A 13618-nucleotide genomic window follows, 5' to 3' on the forward strand; every position below is an offset into this window, starting at 1 on the left:
CCCATATCTTGAATGCTTTCAATTGTTTATTTTCCTTCTTTCTCTCTCAAGTACCATCGTGTACCCCTAGGGGTACACGTACCCCCATTTGAGAAACACTGTTCTAAACTATCCAACCATTCATCCTACGCCTGTTTTTCTGTGTCTCTGCAGGGATGGACCTGATCAATCATCCCCACAGATCGGCCAGTTCAGTGGAAACACAGCCTTAGAGTCAGTTTACTCCACCTCAAACATCATCCTCATCAAGTTCCACTCAGACTTCTCAGGAGCTGGATTCTTTGTCTTAAGTTATCACGGTAAGGCTGTGAGGAGGAGAAAACACCTCTCATCTACTGGGTCCCATCAAACAGAAACACCTAATATTACATAGCTTGTAATAAGCCTTGATAAGCAGTTTTAATAGTGAATGCAAAATAATGACGTTATTAAAGTTCTCACTTTAGATTCAATCTCTGGAGAGCAGCTATCACTGAGTGCATTATTGGCATTTATAAGGCATTACTATACATTAGCAAAACAGTATTAATGTCAATAAACATCTCATTATTGTTAAATTAATTTAAAAAAATCCTTTAATAAGTCCTTATTTAGAGGCCTATTAACATAATTACAGCATTAATCAATACATTTCTGAAGCTTTTAAAAAAATAACATTTATATAGCCTGATTGATTTTAGTAAGCATTTAATAAGGCCTTATTAAAAAGCTCATTAAGTTATGTAAAGTTATATTAAATACATTAATGAAGGTTTTTTATTAACACTTATATAGCATTGTTCCCACTTTAGATCCAGTCGCTGCAGACCAGCACTGAGTGCATAATAAAATGATTTATTGGCATTTATAAGGCATTACTATCCATTAACAAAGCATTATTAATGTCAATAAACATCTCATTAATGTTAATCTATTAAAATTACTTTAATAAGTCCTTATTAAGAGGGCTATTAATATAATTACTGCTTAAATAGCGTTAGAAAAAACATTTAGGAAGCTTTTTTTTTAAATATTACTGATATAGCCTGATTAATGTTAATAATCACTTTATAAGGCCTTTTTAAGAAGCTCATTAACTTAAATTTACTGCTTTTTACAAGCAGCTTCAGTGTGTTAATAACAGTAATACATATATTAATGAAGGTCTTTATTAACACTTATTTAGCACTGTTCCCACTTTAGATCCAGTAGCTGCAGAGCGAATCACTATACATTAACAAAACATTATTAATGTCAATAAACATCTCATTCATGTTAAATTATAAAAAATAATTTAATAAGTCCTTCTTTAGGGGCTTTTTAATATAATGACTGCTTAAATAGGATTAATAAATACATTTATGAAGCTTTTTTTAATTAATGCTTTATTAATGTTAATAAGGACTTAATCAGGCCTTATTAAAAAACTCATTAACGTATATTTACTGGTTATTACAAGCAATGTAAATATATTAATGAAGCTTTTTATTAACGTTTATATAGACTTGTTATTGTTAATAATAAGCATTTATTAACGCCTTATTAAGAGGCTTATTCACGTTTGATTACCACTTAATAACGTTTATTACAAGCAGCTTAATCAAACTATGTTTTTCTCTCATTGTAAAAGTATCACCACCACAGCGGCTTCTCAATGAATGCTTAATTGTATCTAATGTGACGTTTTTATTCTAAATATAGAAGAAATGTTTAAGTATTTATTGCACATTAGTGTTGGTAATAAGGGAAACTAACACACATACTGTACACTAACACATGGACACTCTACAAGCCTGAACAAGTCTGAGTTGACTAAAGTAACAAGGTCACAAACACAACACAAGTGACCACATGAGCCACTTCCTCCTTTCCTTTCACACACCACCATCACTCAGACACCCACAGCCAAACAACATTCATCCAAGCATCGGCCATCATCAATTATCATCATCAAACTGGGCAGATTTTTTAAAAGTAAACTCTCTACATTATTTGGTTCATTTTTGCTGCAGTACCATACATGAACTGCTGGGTGCGGTGTCGCTTCTCCATTTAACAGAAGAACCAACCTAAAGTCTCAAAATTAGGGGACCATTTCACTGAAAAACACCTGAGGTAGAACTAACATCTGTGACATGAACATTAATACATACTGTTTTACTTAAAATGTTTTATATTATGTACATAATATTAGGAATTGTATTTTTTTCAAATGAATTTGGGAGAAACCCCCGCAAACTCCAAGTATGTTTTTAGGAACAATTACACGTCAAAAGTTTTCAGAGGAAAACTGAAGCTGCTAATGAGTCCATTTTTATTCATTCTTTAGAAAAGACTTTGTTGGTTATCCTCTTCTTTACATCAGCACACAAATCGATGTCATTCTATGAGAACCTCCAGCTTTTTTTTTTTCCTCCTATAAAATTCTTTTGCTTTTTGGCAATAACAGTTCTTTGCTCTAAGTGAAAATATGTCGGCTTGTGTTTGAACAGCCTTGTTTTTGTTTGCACAAAGGGTTATTGTGATATTAATGAACTTTTGTTGGCGGGTTCAGATTGTCAGCTTTCGCTCTGAAAGACTTCTGCTGAAGTTTGTTTTTAATATATATTTTAATACAGTACACATTGACAATGGTGGTAGATAAAGTAGAAAGCGGGGGATTATGTGTGGCAGCCGTTGTTATTCCCCTGTTTAAAAGGACAATATTGGTATATATATATACATATATATATATGAAATGCGTTGGCAGCTTCGATGAGAAACGTGGCTGAAGTTTAGAGAAGAAACTTTGGACTGTGGTTCTTCTATAGTGTCCTTTAATGACCCGATAAAAAAAATCCATAATGTCACTGTTTCCAACAGAGACAACTGTGAAAGAGCAAACTTTATTTAAAATGCCAAACAAAGCCCACAAGATGCAGCGATCCAATGTTTGAGAATGTTTATCTTTGGCATTGTCCTTGTATTTATTCATCTGTGGGTCATGGTTCTGAATGCCAGGGCTCCCTCTCCGTCTCCGATGGGCCCCGCACTCACTGTAGGATAATGCTGTCATGGACATAAGACTGAGAACGCGATGTGACGTGAATGTGGAAGCGCTTATAAAAGCGCTCTTAGAGCTTAGTGAGATCAATGACCGTGAGCGGTCATCCCCTCCCTTCCAACGAGGCATCGCTGCACACACAAACACTTACGTGCACACGTTGGACTGCGCACACACACACACACACACACACACACTGGCACACAAACCACTGGGCTTTGATATGCATGAGAGCAGCAGATACTATTGGCAGGTCTCATTTTCATAGTCAATTTCATCCTGACTTACAGCCCTCAGCCTGCTCTCCTCACTCTTTGCAGACCCCCTCCCCTCACCATCTGTTCTGTTTCTTCTCCCTCTCTCTCTTTCTGTTACTCAGTGATCTACAGCCATGCGGTAATATTGATTACAGCCTTTAGCTTAGTGGCTGTGGAGTCAAGTTTCCTTTTTTCATGATTTAAAGCACTTCTATAATAGCTGCTTTGTTTTTTGACCCCTTTTTTAACCTGCCAACGTGAACTTCAAGGGTGAATTCCAGCTGGATTGATCTAGAGTTTGCCTCGAACCATAAATCAATGGGAAGGAACATGTATTAATCCAATCAGTATCTAATTAATTATTGTGTTCATATATATATATATATATATATATATATATATATATATATATATATATATATATATATATATATATATCCCACTTCTTCATGTTGAGCAGAGGTTTTTCGACTTTTGGATCCAAACGTTTGTCAATGACCTGTTGTTAGTAGGTGCTATTGTAGAGAGTTGAAATGAGCTTACAAATTGAATAGGAACAATTTGAACTAGGACACTAAAACTGGAAAAACAGACACCCCTATTATTTATTTCTCTCTAGTTTACCTTTATTTTACAGCAGTTTCTGTTTCTATGTAGCTATTCCACATTCATCCACTAGGGGGCGCACTGCACTTGTGGCATAGCGTAAGCTTTGCGCACTGAGGAAGAATAAACCGTCCTTTCTGTTAAGATAACGTGTGTTTCTCCTGTTCTTACCACAGCATATCACCACACGTTGAGACACCAGAAAAACATCAAGTTGCCTTTCGGTAGTCGGGGGCAACGCTATGCTTTTTAAATGTAGTGGTATCTATTCAGATTTGAAAAAAATTAATGGAACTGTTGAACAAAAAACATGTTTTGCACTATTTGTGTTGTAAAGATGTACTTTTTGTTGTTTTGGTTGTTCTTTTAATATGTTTTGTACGTATTCTTTTGTTACTTTGCACACATTGGTACATCATGACTGGTATGGTTGTTGATGAACCTCCGTTTGCCCTCTGACCTATCCCAAATTTGATTGAATTATTATTATTTAGTTTTTTTTATATATGTTATTTCAATTTTGTCTACTTATTTTTTAAATATCAGTATGCTGTTTGTTGAATCTGTATTCTGTGTATTTTATTTACTTTGTTTATTGATACGTACATATATTTATGGGTATGTGGGTGTCTATATACATACATACAGTATGTACTTTTTTTTTTTTAAGGGTATCCAATATCTATTGCTCTGCTTGACTATTCGTTTAACATTATTGTTGCTGTTATACCCATTATTACTAACAATGCTCCCGTTATTATTGACTTTATTGGTTTATCCTTGATCCTGTTGTTATTTTTAATGCACGTAATTACCAAAAGTGGAAATATTTCTTAATTCAGTGCCAAAAATGTGCAATAAAAGTTTTTTTTCGGGAAAATATGCACTTTTTTTTGCTTTAACATTGGTTTACACTGCATTATTTATTTAAAAATGTTACAATTTTCCCTGTTTTCGGTCGCAACATGTTTCTTAAAGGGTGATGGTGGGACAGGAAACCAGACAATTAGAGAAGCACTGGTGCAGAGGGTCGCCTGTGTCTGCTCATGTCTATCACAGCTCATGTCAGGGTGTATCGACAATATGCCAGTTTGTTACAGAGACAGACAATCACCTACTCACACCAAGGAAACATGTTTAAAATTCCAATTAAAAAAAAAAGAAAGAAATGCATGAATTTGTATCTTAAGGGGACGTCCAAGTGTCTGACAAAGGAAAAACACCACGTTAACAAAGTGCAGCAAAAACTATTCATGTTTCTATAAGTGTCCCCTTTTCTTGGGGTTCATCATTGTCTTTTCCCTACCTACTTTATAATGACTCTGTCTCCTTCGCTCTCTTCCAGCTTACCAATTAAGGGTTTGCCAACCTCCTCCAGAGGTTCCCAACGCTGACATGTTGATGGAGGATGGCGAGCTGGAGATAGGTGAGCTTTCTGTCCGCCTCCCTCCACAATGTTACAGCTTGATTGTAAACTGGAGTGCAAACTGGAAACTTTCCAATCCCATCAATATAACAAGGCTATAAAACTCGGGTGAATTTAAGTGCCATTTAGAGTCATGGGTGTTTTATAATATGTCGAGGTTATGTAATCCCTTAGTAGGAAAAAGCTACAGCACACTGGATGCTATTTAAGTCGGTACAGTGAACACTGTGACGACATATGGTATCTGCTTGAAGAAAAGAGCAAACTCTTCGATATCACCTTAGATTTGCTTGTTGTGTATAAAATGTGAAAATATTAGTTAACTGAATTAAAAATCCCTCAGTTACAAAAATATACATTATCTTTGGCTGCCCTTTGCTGTCCTAAAATAATAATTAAATATATACATGTATGTATCTTTTGCACAATTTGTTACTGATTTCCTCAGTCAGCTGTCTGCATACGTCGTCAAAGGTTAACACTAATCAATCGTTACAACAATGTATGTTTTATTCTGACAAAACGTAAAATAATAAGTTTATTATATTCCATAATTGTCACCGTCACAAGCCCTCACAAAAAAAGGGCTAGATAAATTTTATTAAGAGGAAAGAAGTTTAAAAAAGAGGCCAATGTTACACCCGAGCAAGGGACACTAAAAAGAACGGCAAGAGTGGAGCCATTTTGGTCGTACTGTTAAGAACTATCGATAATCAACCTAATTGATAGATTCAAATTGTTCAAATATAAATTGTATGTATGAATATTACAAGGAATATCAATTAAATTTTAAAGTAAAACAAGAATTAGTGCAGGCACCACTAGCTTTCATCAGTGCAGCAATGTGGAATACTTGTATGATCTAGGAAATTCCAATGTAAACTACACTGACGCTAACATTACTGAAAAAGCCACTTGTTATGATTTAGTCGTGATTTTATTCAAAATTGTCGAAATACCTTAAATTTGCTTGGAGTGGATACGGTTACAAAAACATACATTATCTTTGGCTGTCCTAAAATAATAATTTTACATTATTGTTACATATTTGAATTTTTTACTCATTTTTCCCTTCATTTTGTCTTCCAGGTGACATCATCAGGTACAGATGTCATCCAGGATTTTCTCTCGTAGGCAGTGAGATTCTCACCTGCCGCTTAGGAGAAAGACTCCAGATGGACGCAGCGCCTCCAACATGCCAAGGTATGTTAATACCTTCTATACAAGTCATAAATTCATACTGCAGCACTATCTCTCGTCAGCGTTAAAATTCAAGCATGTACTCCCTTGATATTTCCCTCACCTGTAGTTCAATGCCCTGCCCATGATGTGCGCTATGACTCATCGGGTGTCATCCTGAGCCCTGGCTGGCCAGAGAGTTACCCTAACCTTCAGATGTGTTCGTGGAGCATTACAGTGGAGAAAGGATACAATATCACCATAACCTTTGAGAACTTCCACACTGAGAGAGAGTTTGACGTGTTGGAGATTTTTGATGGTACAACACAAAAAGAGCAAAGAAACAGAAACACTGACTCATATCTAACAGTGGTTTATACAATTTTAGCTTCAATGATTTCTTGCGTTTTCATACTCCTACCCTCTCTTTTTATTTTGCCTTGTCGCCCACAGGTCCAACAGCCAACAGTCCCACTCTGGCAACACTGAGCGGTGATCTGCCAACGCCATTCAACCTCACAACCTCCAGTCACCAGTTCCTCATTCGCTGGTCATCAGACCATGGCACGAACAAAAGAGGCTTCAAAATTCGCTATGTTGGTGAGTACCAAAGTATGTATCCCAACTTTATTTTACTACTACTTTATTATACAATGCATGGACATGTGGAAACGGACAGACAAAAGTTCCGAGAACTATTGTTGAATGAAGTGTCTCTCCTCTGAGAGATTCATTCTACGTAATATTCTTCATTATTGAATTTGGCCTGTCCATGTTTTGCATCTTCCATCCAACTTCTGTCTGTCTCCTGAAATAATTTATCTCAGAAGTGGTGCATGCTGTTCAGTTAAAGCTAGTTTTACATTTGCCTGCACAAAGCTATTGTCACATTTAAGTAATAAAGGATTAGGTTTTTTATTTATTTATGGCCAGCTTTACAAGTTATTGGTTCGGCAAGACTTTTACCAGGAAGTTTTTTAAGTCATTCATTCTGTAACCTTTCATTTTCCGTCGCCGGCTTCAACCTTCAAAACACTCTTGCTCTGCATGATGAATTATACAGCAAAGAATAAAAAAAGAAACCTCCCAAGATGCTCACATTCTTTAACCTTCCTTGTAGCTGTGATTAATGTAAGCATCTTCAGGAGATGTTAAACACGTGTTGGAAGTCAACTAAAATCCTGATGTCGTTCACTTGCAACATCGAACCATTGTACAACACAACACTGAACATGTTTACTTGCATTATTTTCTCATCACTACTTTCTTCATAACGGGTATTTTAGGTATGTATGAAGTATTATCAAATTCCCATAGAGAAACAAATACTGGTTTGGAGCTGAATGATTATTTTCAGCTGGCAACATGTTTTAGAGAGCCTTCATACAAAATGGCTGTGGAAAATGTGTAATAAACTTTACAGCCGGAGACTGTCTTCCCTCAGTGAAGGAAAAGCTGAAAAATTCCCGAACTAACTCTAAAGTGGCACCAGAGTGTTAGGGTTCAAAAATGCCCCACACAGATGGTGGGCCAGCAGCACACCTCAGAGGCTATAAAACAGACTTAGCACCAATAAATAAGGAGCATTAAAACTTCATTTTGAGGTCTTGCCCAATTTGGAGGGTTACAGAGCAGGCACCGTGCCCAAGTCAACATATTACTGGACCTGGACCTATGGTTAATCCTAAATAGAACCGCTGCAAGCAGATACTTGTTCACTAATTAACATAGCATAACATAACATAGCCTATTACTAAGTAGTGATGGGAATTCCGGCTCATTTTTGAGAACCGGCTCTTTTTGCTTGGCTCACTATTACCAACAATCATGTAAAATCATGTGCAATATGAATTACTAATGTAAAAATGCATGCACTGTATATTTATATATTATATAAATACATCTTTATTTATACACTCTACAGAGTGATAAGATACAATAAATTACAAAGTGCAAACACAAATGTTTAACTATTTACAAATGACTAACTAAGTTTTAGCTTTTTACTACTGAACAAATTTAATGCAAAACAACATACAGAAGCTAATATATAAATTAAAATGTAAAAGAAAATGAAAACAATTCTGCATCCAGGTAAAAGTTTTCTTCTTCAGTGAAGTTTGGCATTGACAAAAACCAATTGCCTCAGCTTTGAGGGGTTGATCTTGGTGGGTAAAGTGATTTTGCTACGCGAGCAAGCAGGAAGTGATGTCGATCGAGCATGCATGGAGTTACCAAGAGTTACCGAGAATTCACCTCGTAGAGGGACCGCGAGTGCATGCCCGCTCACTAACTACAGTTAGTGCTTTAGCTGCTTTCACGTGTGTTGATTTTTAAACTAATGTAAAATCATGGCCCCTCCCCCCTCTGCTCAGCGCAGACAGAGATGACACACACATTGAACAAATCAGATGTGGCTTGAAGAGAAAAAAAGAGAGTGAGAGAAACAAAGCGGCTCCCAATCAGGAGCTGGCTCCCGTCGTTCACGTCACAGAACCAGTTCGTTCGCGACCGACACATCACTAGTACTAAGTGACCAGCTGCAAATAAAGTCACAACAATAAACGGGGGTGTGCATGGTCCCAGGTTGTCCTCAGGGAGAAATTCTTCATTCTTCTGCCAATATGATCTGAAGTGAAAGATGAATGCTTTCCATTCTCGCCGTACTTCATAAACTGACAACTTTCCTGCTGCCATTGACTTTGTGGACACAGTGCTCGGAAACTTCTGACATCTACTGTAACTCTACTCATTGATTGGCCATTTAAGCTGCACTTGAGGTTATTATATTGTGTGGTGTTCAGAACTCTTGTCAGACAGAATCTAATTGACTCCGAAGCACCAATGCTTCCAATATCAATATTAATGGTGTTATAAAAATCCATAAATTGAACTTTGTGCCGGGTTGCTTAAAGATATACTCCTCCTCACACTAAGAGCACAGAACCTTGTTATATACTTTTTTATATGAGGTACTGATACTTGTGACAATGGCTTCCATTGACGATTTGTGGTTATTTTTGTTATGAATAGGTTTTAAATTACACTGACACATTGGTACAAGGTTTACCCTACTCCTACAATCACACTAATCAAACTGGGGTGTTTTTAATTAATAAAAAAATTGAGCACAATTACGCTTGGAGTACTTTCATGATGTGAAGTGTTCGATTGAAGTACTGTTACAGATAATTGGCATCAACTCTGTTTATTTGTTTTTCCTCAGCTTTTTTTGTTGACTTGTTCCTCTTTTTGTTTCGCTTCGCCTACAGCCCTGTATTGCTCCACCCCAGACTCTCCTTTCCACGGCTCCATCTCCTCACAAAGTGGCGGCCACGTTAACAGCGTAGTGCGGTGGGCTTGCGACCGCGGTTATCGCCTAATCGGCAACACTACGGCTACCTGCAGGCGCACACCGCTGGGCTACCACGCCTGGAACTCTGCCGTGCCTGCGTGTCAAGGTATAGTTCATTTTACCTTTGCATTGACTAAGAAAGGTTTAAGTTCATATTTTGTCTCCAAAGCCATTGAGACTGTTTTAGTCTCTTCCTAAAGATTGGATTGTACAGAAATAAAAAAAAAAAAAACGGCTTATTCCCACTTTTATTGCTATGTCATTTTATCGACATTGCCCTGGTTAAATGTAAAAATTAACCACTGGTTGCGTGTTGGTTGTTAGGACCTTTGTCCTCCCATTGGCAGCCACGAGTCTGTACGACTGCCCAGGACAGGCCCATATGTTGCTAAAGACAAAGCTAACTTTCACCAATATGGCTATCAACTTACCAATTATCAGCCTTAACAATGTAGGTTAATACGTGAGCATCCGTCTGTAATGTTTATAAGCTGGAAGCAGTACATCTTTTGGTTAAAATTAGATTAAAACTATGCATATTCACATGTTTTATTATCACTCTGTGTCATGTTTTCAATTAACAGCTTTAACATCCAGTTTTTTTTTCTTCACACAAGCTGTCTCTCTTGAGCCATCTGCTCGTATGTATAGTTTCAGTGAACCAATCTGTCTAAAACTTTGTCGCTAACCACGGGTGTATAATTTTCACAATAAACGACATTTATAACATTAACAATACTGTTGACTTTCTAAAACAATGCTGTACCCTCTGGCAATTCTGAAAGGTCGATGTTTTATTTATTGTCAAATATGAATGTTTTTGGTTTTATGATTTAGACATACGGTGTTACATGTCAACTTTTTGTCCAGTGGTCCTGACGGGCAGAAGTGTTGTGTGCGGAGCTGTTTGCGTGTTTTTTAAACCCGCTGTATGTGTCCTTTCCTAGCTGTCTCGTGCGGTGCACCCAAGGCTCCATTAAACGGTGGTGTTTTAACAGCCGACTACTCTGTGGGAACCAGAGTCTCCTATTTTTGCAATGATGGGTACAGACTCTCCAGCAAAGAGCTGACATCAGCCATCTGTCAGCCGGATGGAACGTGGAGCAACCACAACAAGATCCCAAGATGCTCAGGTCAGCCACAGATTTATCTGTCATTTTAATCATTACTAATTTAAATGTCTTTTAAAATAATTTTGATAATGTTCATTATTTTTGACCCTATTGACCTTTTCAAAAAAACATAATTTTGACTTTAACTTTTTTTCTGAGTGACAGTGTACAGTATCTGTACAGTATGTTCGTGTTAGCACGAAGTCACCATTTTCACATGTTTGGGTTAGCTTAGCACGTAGCCACAAGTTTCACACATTTGGGTTAGCTTAGTATGTAGCCACCAGTTTCACAAGTTTAGGTTTGCTTTGCACATAGCCACAAGTTGTTTGGGTTAGCTTTGCACGAAGCCTACATTTTAACATGTTTGGGTTAGCTTAGCACGTTGCCACCGGTTTCACATAATTAGGTTAGCTTAGCATATAGCCACCAGTTCCACACATTTGGGTTGGCTTTGCACATAGCCACATTATTTGAGTTAGCTTAGCACATAGCCACAAGTTATTTGAGTTAGCTTAGCACGTAGCCAACAATTGTTTTGGTTAGCTTCGTACGTAGCCACCACTTTCACACGTTTGGGTTAGCTTAGCATGTAGCCACCAGTTTTACACGTTTGGGATAGCTTAGCACGTAGCCATCAGATTCACATATTTGGGTTAGCTTAGCACGTAGCCACCAGTTTCACATATTTGGGTTAGCTTAGACGTAGCCACCAGTTTCACATAGTTGGGTTAGCTTAGCACATAGCCACCAGTTTCACATACTTGGGTTAACTTAGCACATAGCCATCTGTTTCCAATATTTGAGTTAGCTTAGCACGTAGCAACCAGTTTCATATGTTTGTGTTAGCTTGGCATGTAGCGACCAGTTTCTCATGTTTGGGTTAGCTTAGCAAGTAGCTATCAGTTTCACCAGTTGCGTTTCTCTGACGTATTCATGACTCCACATTGTCTAATGTCACATCACCGTCCCTGTTTGCAGTTGTCGTATGTCCCAGCATTGGATCTTTTTCTCTGGAGCACGGTCGCTGGAGGATTGTCAACGGCTCACACTACGAATACAGAACGCGAATCGTGTTCACTTGTGATCCCGGATACTACAGATTGGGTCCTGCTCACATTGAGTGCTTACCCAATGGCATTTGGAGCTGGAGGAACGAGCGACCACACTGCCAAGGTAAGGTTTGATAAAACAATGTTTGACCTTTTTTAGCAAATACATATATTTCTCAAACATAAGAAGCTGCCTTTTCATTACAGATTTTCTCAAAATAAAAGCGATATTTATACATCTCGACAAAGTATAATTGCGCTTTGAAGGTTTTTTCATTGAAGGTTGTTTTGGGCAGGAGCTCCTGCGAAACTTCCTTATAACACTCTTTATTCCTTTGCTGTTTGCTGTCTAATGTGGCAGTAATACATTTAAAATATAATGCTAAGAAATGCCTTGGTCTCCTCTTCTGTCTACACCTACCGCGCCATGTTTTCTCAGAGAGAAGTGGTCATGTGACCAGGTATGTCACGCGTCACAAGTTTTTCCATAGCTTTTTTGCGACACATTTCAAGATCGAAAGGTCTGAAATTCCTCCTCATGAAATTGTAAAAACTTTTTAGCGATTATCGAGTGTTTTTGGAAATCCAGGTGTTTCCATTGCCAGTTTTTATTGCGCTATATAGATTTTGCGCATTGCCAAGGGCAATGGAAACCCAGCTATTGACACCATGACTTGGGAACTTACTTTTATTGTTATTTGGTTATGTCTCAGTCATCTCATGTGGCGAGCTGCCGCCTCCCCCCAACGGGAAGAAGATCGGAACTCAAACCACATTCGGTGCTACAGCCATCTTTACCTGTGATGCTGGCTTCATGCTGGTGGGCTCGGCGGTGAGGGAGTGCCTGTCGTCGGGTCTTTGGAGTGGAACGGAAACGCAATGTTTAGGTGAGTGCACATTCAAACATCTTGTAAATACCTATTTTCTTCTTTTTTTTTTTCACGGCGGACAGAGTGTGTAATTTACACACACACACGCACACACACACACATGATGTGTGAAACACCCCCTTCAGGGAGAGTTGGACAGATGTGATGCTTCAAGTCAACCTAATGAGGACAGTTACCAAAGGTATAGCGTGGCCCCTACACCTCTCGTGCTGCCACACAACTGCTTCTCCGTGACCCCGACCACCTCACAAGAAACCTGGAACAATCCTCTGCTGTGCACCCATCATCATTTGGATTCCACCCCCCCTCTCACACACACACACACACACACTTTTTCACCAACAAGCAAAAATGTTGTTCTTCTGTCAGTCTGCCAAGCAGAGGTTACAGATGTTATTACATGGAGCTGTTTCTTCACCCAGAAGCTACAGTAACAACCAAACTTTTCTGCAAACTTCGTAGACTGAAGGATTTCATGACATGAAAAATCCACATGGTTTTTTTTTAACTTTTGTTCTAATTAAAAACATGTATCACATTTGGTGAAACTACATTAAAAACAAATGACCATTTCTGTACATCAGAGTGTTACTATGGACCAATCTGCATTTGGCAAAATTTAAATAATTCAGTGAATATAAATGTATAATACATAATAAACAAGTGTTAATGTGTTTGGTTCAGATGACAAATATCTGAATTTGAGAAGATATATGGTT

General features: G+C 37.8%; 1 protein-coding gene across 1 annotated transcript in view; it reads left to right on the forward strand.

Annotated features, from left to right (window-relative positions):
- The window catches only part of csmd3b (CUB and Sushi multiple domains 3b), a 434915-nt gene that overhangs the window by 381493 nt on the left and 39804 nt on the right, over window positions 1–13618 (forward strand). The window contains 9 exon segments of the mRNA XM_028460951.1: window positions 154–299; window positions 5231–5311; window positions 6401–6514; window positions 6621–6809; window positions 6944–7090; window positions 9763–9951; window positions 10793–10978; window positions 11939–12133; window positions 12723–12896. Of these exon segments, the coding sequence (XP_028316752.1) occupies window positions 154–299; window positions 5231–5311; window positions 6401–6514; window positions 6621–6809; window positions 6944–7090; window positions 9763–9951; window positions 10793–10978; window positions 11939–12133; window positions 12723–12896 (1421 nt within the window).

This window comes from Gouania willdenowi, chromosome 11, assembly GCF_900634775.1.
Source record: "Gouania willdenowi chromosome 11, fGouWil2.1, whole genome shotgun sequence".
Taxonomy (NCBI): Eukaryota; Metazoa; Chordata; class Actinopteri; order Blenniiformes; family Gobiesocidae; genus Gouania; species Gouania willdenowi.